Raw genomic sequence first — 19,683 nt, 5'->3', positions numbered from 1 at the left:
GCCCCCTCCCACCCCCTCCTCTGTGCATATCAAGCAGCTAAGGAAAAACTGCCTTTGACTCAGGGTCCTTTTGAAACCCCAATAAGAGAATAAAGTTCTCGTTTTTCATGTAAATGATAACAGTGACAGACTGAGGTGATAGGGTTTCCATTTATACCAGTGGTTCTCTACCAGGGTTCCTTTGTCCCAGGGGCACATTTGGCAATGTCTGCAGACATCTGTGGTGGTTTCAGCCCAGGGTTGCTGCCGACATCGGTGGGTAGAGGCCAAGGTCACCGCTACACATCCTACAGTGCACCCAGACTTGCCCAGTCCTGAACCTTCAGAGTGCCAGGGCTGAGAAACCCAGATGTTTGCTGAGAAGAAAAAGCAGAATGTCCCAACTGCTGCACATCATAAGCAGCTCCATCTACAACCTGGGCTGAGCTGATTATCCACTGGAGCGGCACCTGCCTTGACCCATCGAAACATACTTGTTATGAAACTAGCAGGGATTACTGCCTTCCAGCCCCGCAGATGTGAGACAGGTATCACCCTGCTCACTCACACAGTGTCATGTCAGGGGTACTTCCTCAGCGCCCGGGCTTTTCCTTGGCGATTCCTCTTGCTCTTGTTTCCATGCAATGGCCATTCCTGGGCTCTTTGTCCAACATCCCTTATCTCCTGCGTATCATCGTCTTCTGTTTGGTGTGGTTTTTGAATTCCAGGCAGACCAGGCCCAGTATAATAGCCTTGGGCAGACATTCTTCCTGTCTAGGGTATTTTCTTCCTGTCTGGGGTATTTTCGGTTCTGCCCTAAAGTTTGCAAAATGTTCTCTCTCTCTCTTTTTTTTTTTTCTGAAAAGATATTCTTGAAAATCAATAAACTTCAGCAAATGGTAAAGGCTGATTAGTGACTTTTCAAGATATGGGGTGTTTCGTTGGAACGGTTGACATAATAACTCAGCCCGAAATAACATGGGTTCGGAGAGTGTCCCAGCTTTTACATGTAGGCTACTATTCAGAGAGTGTCCTTGTGGACCCAAAAGAAAACCGGACACTCTATCAGCCGTGAAAACAAACAGTGGCCCATCACAAAGGGGAAAGTAGGCAGTGGGCCTAAAATAATGTTGAACTAACTTGACGTTCCCCTCCGCCCCTTTTTGTTTATCTCTGGGGGAATGTGTGGACACAGGGAGCGAGTTGCTATTCCGAAGTGCCTGCCTGCATTTGTTTGGCTGGAGAAATGAGATCGCAGGCAGTGGGGATACATTGACGGGAAAGGATGTTGGTAGTTATGGGTGAGGCTAATCAGCATTAAATGTAATTTTGATATGTTTAATTATTTTTTTTAAATATTGGCAAAAAGGGAAATTTCAGAAAATCTATGATTAGCATATCATATATTTCCTGAGCATTGAGTCCGCCAGTTTTTCATTTGGTCAATGTGTAGTAAACATGGTAGCTACTCTCCTCATTTCTAAACATTGCATTTTCATTTTGACCCCAAGGTATGGAGGTATTTCCCATGCAATTTCTTTATCCACTAGAGATATTCCAGAGAAGAATTTGGTCACTTTTTTTTTTCATGACCTAAAAGAAAAGAATATCTTTCAAAAACCAAGCCCACCGCCATTGGCTTTTGGCTACGCTGTTTTCACTTCTTGGAATGTTTTCCCAAGTACTCTGCTTCCATAGTCAGCACTATCACTTCCCCAGCAGCTCAGTGTTTCCCAGCCTGGTGAACTCCTATCCATCCTTCAAAACCCAGTTCAAATATCACTTTCCCAGCCTTCTCAGAAGCATGTGTTATTCTCTCCAGCACACTACCATAGGGTAATTGTTTCTGTGGCCTATTTGTTCTTGTAGATGAGATCCTTGAGGGCAGGGAGGTCTGGGCTCCTCTGATCTATTTTGACTTTGTATCTTTATGGACTTCTCCAGTGCCAGGTTCAAAATAGGCAGTCAGCATGCCAATGAGTGAATGATGAATGAGAGGGTGACAGGTGGATGACATAACACTAATTCACCTCTCTGACATCCTTCCCCTAATATAATGCCACTTCTGAAACATACCCAGTCTCCCTATGTATGCGACTTGGTTTCTGACCTTTCCACTCGAATCCACTGGCCTGTTTGTCCATCCTGCATGGTGTTTTCCTTTTGTAACTATAGACATCTTGCTAGATGGTCAGATGAGTTTTCCTACATTCTTCTACTCTCTCGAAATTATCATGGGCTATTCTTTTCTTCTCTATTCTTCCATATGGAATTTAGGGTCATCGTGTCAACTTTTGTGGAAAGCACCACAGAACAGAGATTTTTACTGAAATTGCATTGGATTTATAGATTCATTCGATTCAGTTAGAGGCTAATTAACCTATTTATTATAACATTGGGCATTGCCATACATGAGTATAGAATATCTCCTTATTTGTGTCCGTAATGTCATTTATTAAATTATGTTCTAATTATTTTAGAGTGTTGCTGCTGTGGTAAATGGAGCCTTTGCTTTTTACTATTTAATAAAATGGTGTTACTTCTATAGAGCAATGCTGATTTCTTCATATATATATATAGTGATTTCAGAAAGGAAGGAAGAGGGAGAGAGAAACATCAATGATGAGAGAAGCATTGATTGGCTGTCTCCTGCACGCCCCCTACTGGGGATTGAGTCCACAACCCGAGCTTGTGCCCTTGACCAGAATTGAACCTGGGACCTTTAGTCTGCAGGCTGATGCTCTAGCTATTGAGCCTAACTAGCCAGGGCAATGCTGATTTCTTCATATTACTCTTTTATTAAGCAAACTTGGCCTCATTTCTTCTTCCAATCATATATTATATTTCCTGTCTTCTTTTGTTATGCTAGCTAAACTCTATAGAATAATACTCAAGAGAAGCATTGATAGCAGGCAGCCTTATCATTTTGCTGACTTTGAAGGAAATTATTCTAATGTTCCATCTTAAATATTATGTGTAACATAAATACCTTTAATCAGCTATTTTTAGGAGAATCTCCTCTATTCCTAGCATGTGGAATGCTATTATTATAAGTAAATGATGAATTGTGTTTGATTGTTGGTGTTCTAATTTTTGAAATGCTGATGTGGTTTCTTTTGTTTTGTTTTTGGGGTGAATTCTAGTAATATGTCAACTTAAATTCATGAAATAAACTATCCTTGGTCAGGCCATTTTTTAAAATATCAAGCTATATTCAGTAGGATCTTTTTAAAAGAATGTTTACATTTATATTCATAATTGAAATGATCTATAATTTTACTGCCAGGGGGCCACTTTGGTCAAAAGGACAAAAGCTGAGCTAATGCAGCTGTAGCGACCAGCTCGGGCCACCTTGGGTTGGTCCACACAGTGCCTTGTTTGGGTGGTGAGAGTCTCATTCTTCAGCTGATGCCATGGCCCTATAATCTTACTGTTTCTCCTCATTCCTTTCAGACTCCAGCCCCGGGCATGGTAGATCCATGTAGGATGTTCAAAGATCAAAGCACATCTCTGTTCTCTCTGGTCCATTTGCAACTCTGCCTCCCTGGAGAGAACAGGCCCAGCGAGGGATGCTCACTGCCACTAAGGCCTTTGTGTCTTGACTTCGTGCATTTGTTGCATAACTGAGGCCATCTGCCCCAAAACGACTGAATTTTCTGACACTCTTCTTCTTTTGGATCACAGGTCCACACATTCCGAGGCCCAGATGCTCACTGCCACTAAGGCCTTTGTGTCTTGACTTCATGCATTTGTTGCATAACTGAGGCCATCTGCCTCAAAACGACTGAATTTTCTGACACTCTTCTTCTTTTTGGATCACAGGTCCACACATTCCGAGGCCCGCACTGGTGTGAATACTGTGCCAACTTCATGTGGGGGCTCATCGCCCAAGGGGTCCGGTGCTCAGGTAGACACGGAACTTTCTTTATCCTTCTTCCATTTATATGAAGGGCCACCATGTTGAGCGCTTCTAGTGTAGACACAGCAATCACCAGTGGTGATGCCTGGAGGGTTCAAGTAGATGCTCATGTATGTCTGTTAACTCCACCTGTCCCCGCCCCGCATCTATGAGACAAGCAGTAAACATAGGCTCAAAGCAGTCTTTCCAGAAATGATCCAGATACTCCCATTAACACAAAAGACTCAGCGAGAGCTACAGAGCACCTCCCAGCTGAACCCCTGAGCAAAGTGGTAGACTATCTGAAGTGCTCAGTGGTATTCATTCAGCCTGCCTGCTTATACCCACCAAAAAGATCCCTAATTGCTGGTATTATCCAATTTCAGCAAGAAATTGGTCCAAAGTCAATATTATGAAAACAAAACTCTGGGATTCGGATTAGCTTTGAACAGCAAACTTCTCGGGGATAAAAGGGTGTTTCTCTCCAGTGGCCACCATATAGCCTCATATTCCCCTGAGCAGCAGGAAACCTGCAAACTGATCATTAAAGGGTAAAAGAACAATCCCTGCCTCTCAACTCTCCATATTTTACATATTTTAAACATTTTTAAATGAAACACACTTCATTTTTAGTATATGGAGATGTATTAGTTTGAAAAACCTGACTATTTTTATATTTGTTATAAAACATCTTCATTTTAATAAAATATCAGGATTTCATTCTACATAAACACTATTGCTTCAGATATTGACACGAAGTATATAAGGAAGTTGAGAATAGAATTATTATGTAAGCCAGCATTTCCACTTCTGGCTATATACCCCATGGAGAGGAAAGCAGCCACTCAAACAGGTCATGCACACCCATGTTTAGGGCAGCATTTTTCACAATAGCCATAAGATAGCAGCGGCCCAGCAATGGGTGAATGGATAAACAAGATGTGGTCTATCCATACAAGGGAATATTATAGGAAATCCTGTCATATGTTACAGTATGAATGAACCTGGAGGACATTACGCTGAGTGAAATAAGCCAGTCAGAAAAGGACAAATACTGTATGATTCCACTTATGTGAGGTAACTAAAGTAGTCACATTCAGAGACAGAAAGTAGAACGTGGTTGCCAGGGGCCAGGGGAAGAAGGGTCTGGGGAATTCATATTCAATGAGTACAGAGTTTCCGTTTGGGAAAATGAAAAGTATTTTGGAGATGGATGGTGGTGATGTTGGCACACAATGTAAAGGTGCTTAAGACCACTGAACTGTACACTTAAAAATGGTTAAAATTGTGGATTTTGTGTATTGTATCTTTTACCCTAGTTTTTAGGACATTACGCTGAGTGAAATAAGCCAGTCAGAAAAGACAAATACCGTATGATTCCACTTATGTGAGATAACTAAAGTAATCACATTCAGAGACAGAAGGTAGAACATGGTTGCCAGGGGCCAGGGGAAGAAGGGTCTGGGGAATTCATATTTAATGAGTACAGAGTTTCCGTTTGGGAAAATGAAAAATATTTTGGAGATGGATGGTGGTGATGATGGCACACAATGTAAAGGTGCTTAAGACCACCGAACTGTACACTTAAGAATGGTTAAAATGGTGGATTTTGTGTATTGTATCTTTTACCCTAGTTTTCCCAAATTGTTTTAAATGAAGTTTGTAAAGATAGAGTAAAAATAATGAAATAACTTAAGAACAGCTAAGCAGGTATCTTTGTGTTTTCTATCACCGTATTTGCAATTTCTTTGATTGAATTCTCACATAGTGTCCATCACACCCCAGTCTTTACATATATTAGCTTATCTGATCCTCATGATAACCCTACGAGTAGGTCTATTTTATCCTCATTTTATAAAAGAGGAACCAAACAAGAAGACCAACCAATTCTATTTAGTTCAGTTGGCCAAAATTTACATCTACTAAGTAGATTTATCAAAGTCTTATTGAAGTTCACTTGAGCTTTGGTGACCTTCTCATGTTGATGAAGCTGAAATGAATGAGAACGGTTTTTCCTTTGGAAGGAGGGTAGGCAGAGAGAACTTGGCCGGTACACATTACATAAAGATCATCTAGTGATTTTCAAAAATAATTTTTTGATGATTTTACAAAAGTTTAGATCCTCTCAAATCCTTGGTGTGGTTAAGTGCTTTTTTTGCAAAGCAGCTGATTATAATATTTGTCATCTGTGTAATATAAATATCTTAGAATATAGTATATCATTATTATTGTTTTTCTTTATACCTAGAAAGACAAGTAATATTAGAAGGCACTTTGAATAAGCAGCACGTCAACTGTGAACAACTTCGACATTAAATTTTTATTTTCCAGCATGTAGACTGGGCTCTGTTATTGTTTGAGAAATTCCATCAGTGGATCCCAACTGCTCTCGAGGCTTTGCTATGCTCACAATGCGTTCAGTGAACTTGAAAGCCCCTTTTCAGCTTTAGATCTTGATATGAGCTTTATAAATAATTACTTGCATCATCACATTTCATGGCATTGTTCTGCATTGTAAGCCCTCAGGTACTCCCACTGGTGTCCAGGTAGGCATCATTCCCACTCGCAGGTGTCAAAGTGAGGCAAGTGGCAGGAAAATGGCCTGCCCCCACTGCCCACAAGGAGGAAGAGTGGGAACTGTGGGCACCTCTCCAGGAAGGGGTTCGCAGAGAGAGTAATCTTGTCTCCCACAAGAGGAGCATCGAGGACTTAAGAGAAACAACCGAGCAGAAGTCCTACGCGCCCGCGATGAGCCATGACTAGCTCTGAGACTCCACACCCGAAAGCCCACATGTGGCCACAGAGGTCCCAGGCCCGAAAGCGAAAGAAACATAAACAATCTGGCTAATGACCAGGACTATCCCAGTGAGATTAGTCCAGCAGCAGAGAAAGCTTCGTGAGAACAAATGAATTATGTAGGAGTTTCCTGAATACATTCAGATTTCACACTCCTTGGATGGAGAGGACCACCTCTGAGTGGGGTGGACGCTCCGGGGAGATGCGGCAAACCCTGGGCTGTTTTCACCGTTTAATTTTGGTAGCGTGTCATTTGTGCTGGGCTTTGGCCAAAGGGCAGGGCCATCTAATGTGGCTTCTTTGTTTCCAGACTGCGGGCTGAACGTACACAAGCAGTGCTCCAAGCACGTTCCCAACGACTGTCAGCCGGACCTCAAGAGGATCAAGAAGGTGTACTGCTGTGACCTCACCACCCTGGTCAAGGCGCACAACGCCCAGCGGCCCATGGTGGTGGACATCTGCATTCGGGAAATCGAAGCCAGAGGTTTGGAAAAGGCCCCTTGATATAAGGATTTGATTTTTACTGTTGCCAAGGAAACCTTCTTAGAATCGTTAAATTGACTCTCCACTGTTGATGTAGGAAAAATGGTCTGCACAGGCTCACGTGCACATGCGTGCACCCACACACACCAACTAAATCAATTTCTGTCTCATTCATAAACTATTCATGTGTGAAGCGCTTCCATGTATGCATTCAGCACATGCTTGCCGAGCATTTATCATGCGCTGCACATTGAAGATATAAAAGGCACATTTATTTGAAGGTATATAATTAAATTAATCATAAGTAAACATTTAACATATTGTCATATTTATGACTAAATAATATAAAGGCTATAAATTTGTGTTAGTTTTTAAATTTTCAATTGCAGTTGACATTCAATATTTCATTAGTTTCAGGCTTACAGCATAGTGATTAGATATTTATATACCTTACAAAGTGATTCTCCCAATCAATCTATACACCTGTGCCATACACAGTTATTACAGTATTTTTTAAACATTTGTATTTATTTCAGAAAGGAAGGGAAAGGGAGAGAAAGATGGAAACATCAATAATGAGAGAGGATCACTGATTGGCTGCCTCCTGCACGCCCCACACTGGGGATTGAGCTCTCAACTCAGGCATATACCCTGCCCAGGAATCGAACCATGACCTCCCAGTTCATAGGTCGACACTCAACCACTGAACCATGCTGGCTGGGCTACAATATTTTTTACTACATTCCCTGTGCTGTACTTTACTTCCCCGTGAGTATTTGGTAACTGTAAAAGGCTATAAAATTGGACTGTTTCAACAAAATCAGGATAATATGTATCTCACACCTGCATACATTAATGTGTGTGGCACATGGACTAAGATGATGCGGAAGAGAAAGCAAGTAGCTGCCTGAGGCAGTGAAATCGCATCCAGCAGTCTGATGAACAAAACAAGCAGGAGATCATGTGGATGAGAATCGTAAACATGGGTTCGCTTTACAAAGCCAGGCAGGAAGAAGCCCCGGTCACTGAGGTCTCCACCGTCCCGCAGCAAATGAAGACATGTGCGTGGAAATGGAGACAGACGAGTCCAAGTGCTGATGGAACAGTGGATGATGTAGAAGCACTGACAATTTTGCTCATTTCCTGATAGCACACAGTGCAGATATGAAATTAGAGTGGTTCTTAGATGTTGCTGGAAGCTGGTTAAAGTCTGTCTCTTTTTTAACAGGATTAAAGTCGGAAGGTCTTTACAGGGTCTCCGGGTTCACCGAACACATCGAGGATGTCAAAATGGCATTTGATAGAGGTGGGCTTGTGCCTTCTTTTTTATTTAATCCTCACCTGAGGATATTTTTTCCATTGATCTTTAAAGAGCGAGCGGAACAGAGGGAGACGGGAGGGAGGAAGAGAGAGAGAGACAGAGAGAGAGAAACATCAATGTGAGATAAACACATCAATTGATTGCCTCCCTTATGAGCCCAACCAGGCCGGGGATCCAATCTGCAACTACTAGTAAGGTATGTGCCCTTGACCGGGAATGGAACCTATGACCCTTCAGTCCGTGGGCTGACACTCTAACCACTGAGAAAACTGGCCATAGCAAGAGCTTGAAAGCCAGATGACTTTTTAGTGCCCTGTCTTTGGGAACCAGATTTTATTCAAGCTGAGACCGGAGTTTCAGGGCTACTGAGAGCTGTTCTTCAGGAAGCCGAGAGGAGTAATCTCGTTCTCCGCCTCTCTGGGGGGTACTTTTATTAAGTGTGGACAAGTGACCACACAAGGAAGTGAGTTTAAAATACTCCTTGAATGAATGGGCAGCCAACATTTGGTGCCATTAAATTCTTGTGTTGGTTGCCCAACACTTACGGTTACTCCCGTGGCACCAGGATATCCTCTGTCTCCCCATGTCAGGATCCCGTTGACGCTTCTCCTTCTCCCGAAGCTCCAAACAAGAGAGCAGAAGGGAGGGAGTGGGGTCCCCCACGCAGTGAGTTTGGGGAAGCCAGTGGAAGTGCAGGAGGTAACTCCTTTGTTCCTTATGCCTGTGTCATATGCTCCCCAGGCCATGTGACACAGTCATAAGGGAACTTTTTAAAAACACAGATCACCGCGGCCCATTGTGGGGACTCATTCAGAAAGCTGGGTGAGCCCAAAATTCTGTTTTTCTAATGAATAACCTAGTGAATACTGGTGCAGCCAGTGGAGGGGTGGAACCTAGCCCGCTAGCTAGAACCTCCACACCCTAGAATAGTATCCACGGTCTCTGATGATCTGGTCGCCCCGTCTGTTCAAGCTCATGGCCAGTTCCTCCTCCCTGTACACTTTGCACCCTGGCAACACGGAAACCCACCTTCCCGTTTTCATGGACAAGCCCCTCGGCCCACGTCGCTCTGTCCATCCATAATGTGCTCACATCTCTGCCTGGAACCACTCCCTGTTCACCGGGTGTCCTCTTGTCCTTCCTCTTCCCTGAATCCTCGCTGACCGCCCGCCCCACGCTGACCTACGAGTTCCATTTCCTTTCCTATGCCCCCCTCCCTGTTTCCACGTCTCCAGCACAGCGGTCTTCCAGTCTCCTTGGAGCTGCTGAGTTGCATGTCTGACTCCCAATCTGACAAGAGCTGTTAGAGTGTGCCCTTTCTTCGCTGACTCACTGGGGCTTAAGAGTGCCTGGCACATGGTAGATTCTCAATACAAGCTTGTAAAATACGTAAGTGGGATCGTGTGGCCTATCTGCTACACTCTCACTGTTCTCTGGGCATCAGCTTTTTTTATCCTCAGAACCAAATTTGCTCAAGCATTTGTTCTTTCAATTCTCTATATAAGAGAAGATGCGAATAGTCTCTCAATAAAACAGATTTTGTTCAAAAACGTATTCTAGTATGTGCCAATTAAATTGGACTGATAGCTACGAAGGGTAAAACAAAAGGTCAAAGATTTTTGAGAATGATTGTAAAAATGGTAAGAAATATAATATTGCCTATACATGAGGGAAGGGCAAGGTTTCCCAAAATAAAGTCCTAGGGACTGGGAGGAGGAATCAAGCTAAAAGCATCTTCAGTGAGCCTGAAAGAGACAGTAGAAACTGAAGATATTCAACAGTTATTTTGTGTACATCATCTTCAAATCCAAGTTCAAAAAATACTGGTAGAACTATTTAAGGACTTACTGATTTTTTTTTAATTATAAATTGGGTTGTTACTGTATTCTACTATGAATCTGCGTACAATCCAGAATATGAATTTTGGGCTAAATTTCTACTTACCAAATTACCGTGAGCTGGGACCCAAATAACCATTTTAAGTCTATTTCACTACCCTTTCTGGCTACACTAGCCCTCAGACCCAAAATCCCTCTCACCAAACTCCTTTGTGTTACTCCCGGCACCTCAGCGTGATTGGAAGTAGTCAGCTGAGACTGTAAGGGAGCATTCGTTGGATTTTATTTTCCTCCCTGGGCATGCTTTAACTTGGTCAGATCAGCTCCTAATTAGGAATTGGGCCATTGATTGTTTTGCAGATGGTGAAAAGGTAGACATATCTGCCAACCTCTACCCAGACATAAACATCATCACTGGAGCCCTGAAACTGTATTTCAGAGACTTACCCATTCCTGTCATCACCTATGATACCTATTCCAAGTTTATAGAAGCAGCAAGTAAGTAATAAGAACTAATTTTTCATTCGTATCAAATGTTTAAGTACAATGCTTTTGAATTCAAGAGCATTCAAACGCAGAGCTGTTGAAATTATTGCCTGAGTGGCTTGCTTTGCAATTAACCACAATGGCACAGTTCGTGGGAAAGCAGGCACCGGGCCCCAGCTGCGTGGAGCCAGTACCAGGACAACTCGGCTGAGCTGAAGCCGCATGCCAGGCAGCTGTCTCTGCCCATCAGCCCGTCTGTGCCAGGAACCTGTGCAGGCCTACTCTGTTAGACGCTGAAAGCAAGAATGTGTCTGCAGTAGAAAAAATTACGTGTTCTTCAGTGAGGACTATGAGATTAGCTGCTTTCATCATCAGGGAGAATGCTGTTGCTAATCGATTGTAGTCATACCCCAAGTTTTTCCCATTGATGCTATTCAAAATTAACAACAGGCCAAGTGCTATGCTAGGAACTCTCATCAGTGTCCTCTCGTTTCATCTTATCTACCTGATGAAGCCAATATTACAATTCCATTTTACAGAGGAGGGCAAGGCTCACAGGTCTAGGAATGGAGCATCAGCCTCGGTCGTCCATCAGCCCACGGTTGCTCGTTCTGTGTTTGGCACGCTGGCCCACTGTTGTTGAGAGAGAGAGGACCACAGTGGTGAAGGGGGCAGGGGGGAAGTAGGGGGTCTACACTTTGCCTTGGAACATAGTGAGAAAGGGGTTCAGATGATGGGATGCATGGCATAGATGCCAAGCCCCATTTTGAAGAAGTTTTATAAAAACGTATCGTCTTGAGAGGTAAGTGCTACTAAGTATGTAATGAGTCAGGGATTCGTGCACTTTGCAGAGGAGCTGTGGCCCCGCTTCCTGGTAAGAGCATCCTTCCTTCCTGGGTCCTGGCAGTCCTGAGTAGAGAAGGTTCCAGCAGCGGGGTGCCCTCCGTCGCAGGAGGAATGACGTGAGAGCTTCCTGTGGGTGGCTGCCAGAGACCTAACAAGCAGAGCACACGTGCTTCCTCCCATGGTCATGTGCCTCATATCCACTTCCTAGCCTGGACTGCACACCAGGGTTCACCATGCCAACACTTTGGTGGAAAGCGCCACTAACGCAGGCTGAGTTGCCTGGCTCGTCGGCCAGCACCCTTGCTGATGATAAAGTCGCTCAGTTCTGGAAGCCTGCCAGGAAAGACTTAATTAGACAACATTAAGGGAACGCTACCAAGTGAGATCTGGTGTAAATTAAAGCTTGTGGTGGTGAGATTTCTGGCAGATCCACCATTGAGAAGAAGCTGGGCAAAGCCCCATCTGTGCGAGTACCAACTGTAAGCATCTGCAGGCTGCAGACTCCGGGAGGGCCAGCCTCTGGCCCCCACCCAGTGGGCATGCAATGCCCATGTGGTGCCCAGCCTCAGACCCTTTCTAGGACGAGGCAGGACACGAACAAATTCATTACTTTCAGTGAAATGTTGCCTAAAGTTGCATGAACTCGTTAGACTTTCCCTCTGTCGGTAGCCTAACTTCTTAGGTCTCTGCAAGCTTGCATGCCGCGGGCTGCACTGACATTCCTCCTGTGTGACCCTTGCAGAAATCTCCAACGCAGATGAGAGGCTGGAAGCCGTCCACGAGGTGTTGATGCTGCTGCCTCCCGCCCACTATGAGACCCTCCGGTACCTGATGATCCACCTGAAGAAGTAAGCTCGGGACCTCCCGACGCCTCCTCCGCGAACCCCGCCTAGACTAAAACCTCCGCGCACTGCGGGTCAGCTAGCAATCCGCCCCTTCACACCCATATTCTCCCCATGACAGTTTCACGATTCTTCAGTTAGAAGGACCGATTTTTCTGATTCTAAAGATTGTGTCTATATCAGACTCACTTGGTAATTCACTTGCACTGGCTGAGGCAATGTCCATAATCTAAGAAGAACAATGAGAAAATTCTCTCTTTAAAAATGCTTTTCTGTCATTCTCATTCTGTGGGGAGCCAGCACGGCCATGGCATACTCAGCCCCAGGGCGCCTTATGTGCCATGCCAGCTCAGCCTGGTTCAGTGACCCTGAGTGGGGGGGTGAAAGGATTGAGAAAAGACAGACAAGAGAATGAAAGCTGGGTCTCAGTGGGACGCTGCTCCCTGATGAGGAGACAGCGCCAGTGCCCACAAGCCGTGTCTTTATTTTATAGCAGATGCCACGAGGCAAAGTAGGGGCGTGATCACGTTGTTTACAGCATTCTCGTGAGTTTCAACCTCACTTAACTACATGCACCCGAACTCTATCACAAGGCACGTGGGCTCCACATGTTCGGACCATAGGTTCACGCTTACAACCACAGCCGTTGGCTATGATTGTGCTGGGAGGGCCCTGCCCTCCAGCTGGGACTTGCACGTGGCAATGAGAGGACCCTGTCCTTTCATTAGTCCGAGGTTTGAACCTGGCCAAAACACTGTAGCCACACCCCACATCATTCTTAATTTTCTTTTGCAAATTTTCAAACCAGAGAAGTTCTTGGGGGCATACATGCATTGTCAGCATTAAAATGCGTGCACGAGTTGGGATGATGGATGTCTCTGTGTCTGTGTGTGCCTTGCAGGGTGACCATGAATGAAAAGGACAATTTCATGAACGCCGAGAACCTGGGGATCGTGTTTGGGCCCACCCTGATGAGGCCGCCGGAGGACAGCATGCTCACCACCCTCCATGACATGCGGTACCAGAAGCTGATTGTGCAGATTCTAATAGAAAACGAAGATGTTTTGTTTTAACCCACCAGGGAGATGGGCTGAACGGCCCCAGGCCCATGGAAGTTCAGAAGGCTCAAGGAATAAAAAAAAACTCTTCTTACACTTGATTTTCCAAACAAGTGACAGAGTTTCCTGGACCGCAGTGGATGGCCACGTCGGCTACTGTGTCTCATAGACACTCGCTTCCTCCACGTGAGCACAGCATGGGCGAGGGAGAGAGAAAGCCCTCGCTGGGGTCTTCGCCGTGCCTCGTATGTGTGTCTGTTTTGCCGGGAGAGTGATTAATAAATCTTTCTTTAACTTATTAAAAACCAGTGTAGACCTTTATACAGTAATGAAAGGGAACTTCATTCATAGAGGTACTTGATACAGTTAAACATTTCCCACTTACGAAAAGAAAGACAACTCTATATGTTAAATGTTAAATGAGACTTATATTGTAAAATGGATTTTTATTTTAGCTGCGAGAATGTTCCTTTATTTTAGCAAATAGAACTCAATGCAGTGCATTGATTATCGCCCTGTGTACCTTGTCCTGCCTTTGTGCTGTGATCCCTGGGGAAGTTTGCCATGAATGCAGTATTATCTTGACATACCTCCGTCCTTATCCGTGCTTTCCAGTGAAACTTCACCTGCCGCCGGTGTCCCTGCTTTTGATCCGTTCTGCTGTTAAGCACTGGCATCGTGCTATCGTATGGCATATGTTTATAGCAATTGTAGAATGGTCTGGAACATCCACAAGCTTTCTTCCCATAAAAATTTCGTAAAGTCTCAAAGTCTGTTTGGAATTGGTCATGGTCTTTCCATATCATGTGTGCATATCCCAGAACACGCAGAATACGGTCATTTTACATCAGGTCATTTGGCCACCCTGGTTGCATCTGGGCTGTATAAAAAGTTAGCCTTTTTTTCCCCTTTTCTTTGCAGGCAAGCACCCAGAGTTCGTCTGTTAATGCCAAATTGTGTTTTTGCCCCATTTCTGCACTTGTGAAAAGCGAATCTGCAGAATAATTGTTGGTTTTCTTTTCATTTTTGTTTTATAAACAAGCCTATTTTTCAAAGTAAGAATGAATGAGTTTGGGTTCCATGAGTATTTGTTCCTCTTCGATCAGAGTAGCTCTGTATGGATAATAATTTAATATGATTTTATTACTACAGTTCTGATTGGTTATATTTATCTTAGCATGAGCTTTTCACACCAAGATTTCTATATTTTGTAACATAGGGGAAATATTTAAAACATCAAAAACTGTACATCTAGACTTTTTTCCTCCTTCAGTCTTTTCCTCCGATTGTCTGAGATGATTGATGCAGTTACTCACTTGTGTTGTTTTGGAGTGACCAGGAGAAAATTACTGTGACAAGGGGGTTGGAAGGAGGAGGCAGCAGCGTGGTCGCCGGGCGAGTCCCCGATGGACTCCTGGGCACTTGGTGGGGGGAAAGCACTTTGCTGAGTCCCTGATCTCCTGGTTCCTCCCAGCTGTACAGATGGGTTTGTTGTAGCTGATGTACTTCTTGATACTGTCAAAAATTATCTGGAAATGGTTTTATTTTGTGAAGTGGACAATACTTTGTAATTTATGATCGTGTAAATGGAAGGAAAGGAATTAAATGCATTAAATTCTTCTGTCTATCATTTTGGAGTATGCATAAGAAATCCGTGTCCGGAAGTGGCGGGGGTGGAGGTAGAGAGAATATTCTGGGAATGTTGTTCCCAGATGAATTTTGGCAATAAAATTTCTGTTCTCACCAAACACAAACATCCCACTGAGTCCCCAGCTCACTGCCCCCTCCCTTGCCAGCTTCCCCCTGCAGAGCCTGCTTGAGATGAAATTCCAGTGGCCCACTCATTCACTGAGAGATAGGACCTTTACAGCCAATCACTCCAGGCCACTTGCTGAAGAACAGAACTAAAGTTTTAGAGCCAGAAAGACTCGAGTTCAAATCCCAGCTCTGCCTGTTATCCGCTGCATGCGTACGAGCTTGGGAATGGATTTACTCACCTGAAACACCGGGGGAAATATTCTGAGTGTGATGTCTTGGGTGAAATGATGATCTAAAGTAATTAGTAATAGTTGTTTCTTGTTGTTATCATTATTTTAAGAGCGATGACTTAGAAGGAGAAAGGATAGAACATGGAGGAGGGGAAGGAAGAAGCATAAGACGAGAAGGATTTGTCCCAGATTAAATCCAAGTCCAGGTAATTACAGGGGTATTATAACAGGGCTCTCTGATGTGTAACGAGGTTCATTTGACTCCTTTTCTTGAACACGATGGCAACACTTGATCCCCTCGAGCTTGCTTTCCCCTGAGCCTGCTCACCCAGGCCTATCTTCCCTGCCATCTGGCAGCCTGGCGTGTCCTCTTACCTGGCTTGAAACTCCTGCCATCGGGACAACTCTAGCAGTTACATCTGGAGGGAGTCAGTATCGTTTCCAGAAGCCCACTGTTAAATCATCCACGGGTGGGTTGTGGGAGGTGGGACAGGGACAGGGTGGGTGTGGGAAGACCCTTTTCTTTCTCCCATTAATATAAGTGGGCACCTGGTGGGGGGCTGGTGCAGAAGGTCAAGGGCAGAGCAGAGGCAGGGTAGTGAGGAGAGCACAGGCAAGTATGTGCCACGCAGTTGAAGTATTGTCTGGGCTGTCCTGACTCCTTGGGCAAACCCAACTGAGATTCCTGAGTCCTATCAATCCCCAAATTTAGACTCAGTCTCTTGAGTGTAAATATGTAATGTCTATTTTATCAGGCACTTATTAATGGGCCAGACTTGGAATCAATGAAGAAGCCTATCTCACTGAATAAATGAAAGAATGAGTTTAGTCTGGCTGGAGAGAGAAAGCTGGTTGTGTTACAGATTTGAGACCCTAATCTAAGGGAGAGGAAAGCTACTAATGTGGTTTTATAAAATAAACTTAATTTTGAAATATTTTAATATTTACAGAAAAGTTGCAAAGATACTGCAGAATGTTTCTGCGTACTTCTTACCTATTTCTCCTAATGTTAGTATCTATATATATATAAAAGCCTAAGCGACCATTACCACCGGATGACCAGATGACCAGCTGGTAGCTATGACGTGCACCAACCACCAGGGGGCAGAGGCTCAATGCAGGAGCTGCCCCCTGATGATCAGTGCGCTCCCACAGCCAACGTCCCGCAGCTGGCCAGCCTCCCACGGTCCCTCCAACCTCCCACACTCCCTCCCCACCGCTGGCCAGCCCCAATCAGGGCTGCATGAGTCAGCCCGGATTGGCCCTGATCGCTAGCCAGGCCTAGGGACCCTACCCGTGCACAAATTTGTGCGCCAGGCCTCTAGTTTTATATAATGGTACATCTATCAAAACCAAGAAACCAACACTGGTCCATTACTCTTTTTTTAAATATATTTTATTGATTTTTTACAGAGAGGAAGGGAGAGGGATAATTAGAAACATCGATGAAAGGGAAACATCGATCAGCTGCCTCCTGCACACCCCCTACTGGGGATGTGCCCGCAACCAAGGTACATGCCCTTGACTGGAATTGAACCTGGGACCCTTCAGTCTGAAGGCCAATGCTCTATCCACTGAGCCAAATCGGTTAGGGTAGGTCCATTACTCTTAACTCCAGACTTTAGTCAGATTTCACAGGTTTTCTTCCTCTGTTCCAGGATGCAACCCAGGGTTCCACATTGCATTTAGCATTCATGGGCTTTTAGGGATGGATGACACAGTCTAGATTGTTAAAGGATAACTCGCTTAACTATGGATCCACTGGAGAATATGTAGGCAGTGGCGGTAGGGAGGGTTAGTAGAATAGATGCAGGGAGGCAGTGAGATGCTCCCTGTTGTCCTATAGGACTGAGGTCATGTAGCCTGGGGTGGGTGGTAACAAGGCAGAGATAAATAGGACTGAGTTAGATTTAGGAGGTAGAGTTGAAAAGGTTTGGTTGTAGATTGAATTAAAGAACCAAGGATGACTCTCGGGTTCCTTAGTTTGACGACTGGCTAATATTTACTAAAATGAACACAAAAAGAAGAGCTGGGGGTGGGGAGAGGCAAGGAGGGGATAAGGACACATATGTAATACCTTAATCAATAAAGAAAATTATTTTTTAAAAAAAGAAGAGCTAGAGGTGCTTGGAAAGGGGTGGAAGAGGTAAGGAAGGTGATGAATTCACTGTTGGACAGGATTGAAGATCCCTGTGAAATTTCCAAGCAGAGATGTTTCACGAGCAATTGTATTAACCAACCCGAGCTGGTGACAAGGATTTGGGAGTGACTCACCAGAGGTAACAACTGGAACCTTGGGACTGTATAGGAGTACCCAGGGACACAGAACCGAGAAATGCAGGACAGGCCTGACTCAGTTTCCCGCAGCACCATCATTCAGAAGAGGGGAAGGGAGAGGAGGGGACAGATGAGGGGACATGGAGAGACTCATGAGTGTGGTCAGAAAGACTCCCTATCTTCAGGCGTGTCACACTGTCCAAGTCCATTTTTTTGTTCCACTTCGATTTATTCTGCTATGTGCAAGGCTCCCTGTTAGACCCTATGGGTCAAGAGATTGGCTTAGAGGCCTTGTCAATGCCAATAAGGCGGTGCCCTTTCTTTTTTCTAAGTTGAGTTGAAAAGGTGTCATACTCAAGGACCTCCTCCCCTGCCTTCGTACTGGAGGCGGTACATCTAACCCAGCTGTTATCACAAAGTCCTGAGATTATGAATACATCTGTCTCCACTGAAGGGCAAAGTCCTTAAGATTAAGAACTGTGGATACCACGTGCCCATTGGGCACCCCCCACTCATCCTGCAAGTCTTGACTCAAGGTTCACCTCCTTCCTGAGACTTTCCCCAGCTTCCCCAGGCAGAGAACATAGGCAGGTGCCAGCCATAAAGATATGAAAGTTCAGGAAGTTCTGAAAACTATAAAGAGTTGGGTTTGACCAGGACATGAAGTGAGAGGGACTAGATTAAACAGGCAGGCTGTGCCAGGGAATAAGAAATCTGTGTGCCAAGCACAAGTCAAACTTCGGAAGAGCAGTTTGGTGACACATGAAGGATAGAGGTGAGAACAGAGACACCAAGCTAACCAGATGCTGTTCCAGCAATGGCGACCTCAACTTGACTCCCCTCAGTAGGGAGCGAGAGCCGTAGGTATGAAAGATACTGAAGGGATGTCAAAGCTTACTGAATTGAATTGATGCCAGGATTGAAAGGAAGGAAGGGGTCACACTGACACCCCCATATCTGGTTTTCGCAACAAAATGTATATTTGGGAAGATAAACCAATGTGGGCAGGGGAGCAGGGCTGAATGCTTAGGCCACTGGTGTCCTTTCTTTGCAGTTATAAAGCATCATCCTAATGCAGCCTCACAAGCTAGAGTTACAGGAATTTTAGCAGTTTGCTGCCCAGTGAGTTTTTGAAGCCAAACCACACCTGTCTACTGCTGCGATGTCATGGAAAGGCAGTGTGGTGGCCCCATAAGCCTGCCTGCTCAACCCTCATGGGTTCTCACTGAGGCCAGATGCGTGGGAGCAGGTGTGGAGACGCTATCACACCTGCACATCACTTGGTCCGGCTCTGGTGCTCATGCTCGACCCACCCCCACCGCCCCCTGACTGCTCATGCCGGACGGAGCCCACCGACCTCCCCGCCTCACTGCAGCTTCCGGTCTCTGCTTACTTGGCTTCTCAGTTGCCGGCACATTGACCACTCCCTTCTTCTCAAAACCCTCTCTTTCTCGGCTGCCGTGACACTGCCCTCACCCCCATCCTCTGCTCAGGTTCCCCTGCCCATGCTCCCTCTATTGCTGTCCAGGCCCCTTGGCACACCCTCTAATGCTGCTTCTCAACCTCCTTTTGCATCCACTCTGGCACCAAATGCCATCTATCTGTCAACATATCTAAATGATCCCTAAGATTCAGCCAGCTACCCAGTCCCTCCTGCTTAAACCAGCTAGCATGTGATCGACTGCCCCCGGCCAAGGTTCCTGGTGAACATGCCCAGCACACACTGAAGGAGAAGGTGTCCACGAGTGGTCATTTTAGGAAACCAGAAAGAAAGACATATATTCCTGATATGATTGAACTTGTCAAGACTGTACCAAGAAGCCATTGGAAGGTGTAGAAAAATTAGAAATGGCAACAAAGGTAAGTAAATT

General features: G+C 44.9%; 1 protein-coding gene across 1 annotated transcript in view; it reads left to right on the top strand.

Annotated features, from left to right (window-relative positions):
• The window catches only part of CHN2 (chimerin 2), a 122,714-nt gene extending 107,537 nt beyond the window's left edge, over positions 1-15,177 (top strand). The window contains exons 8-13 of the mRNA XM_005862954.2: positions 3,802-3,886; positions 6,984-7,157; positions 8,385-8,462; positions 10,676-10,813; positions 12,390-12,495; positions 13,391-15,177. Coding sequence (XP_005863016.2) covers positions 3,802-3,886; positions 6,984-7,157; positions 8,385-8,462; positions 10,676-10,813; positions 12,390-12,495; positions 13,391-13,562 — 753 coding nt within the window. The 3' untranslated portion in view covers positions 13,563-15,177. The remainder of the gene's footprint in view (positions 1-3,801; positions 3,887-6,983; positions 7,158-8,384; positions 8,463-10,675; positions 10,814-12,389; positions 12,496-13,390) is intronic.
• Positions 15,178-19,683: the final 4,506 nt, after the last annotated feature.

This window comes from Myotis brandtii, unplaced genomic scaffold (genome assembly GCF_000412655.1).
Source record: "Myotis brandtii unplaced genomic scaffold, ASM41265v1 scaffold17, whole genome shotgun sequence".
Taxonomy (NCBI): domain Eukaryota; kingdom Metazoa; phylum Chordata; class Mammalia; order Chiroptera; family Vespertilionidae; genus Myotis; species Myotis brandtii.
The sequence above is the reverse complement of the archived record's forward strand: the minus strand, read 5'-3'. Positions and strand labels throughout refer to the sequence as shown.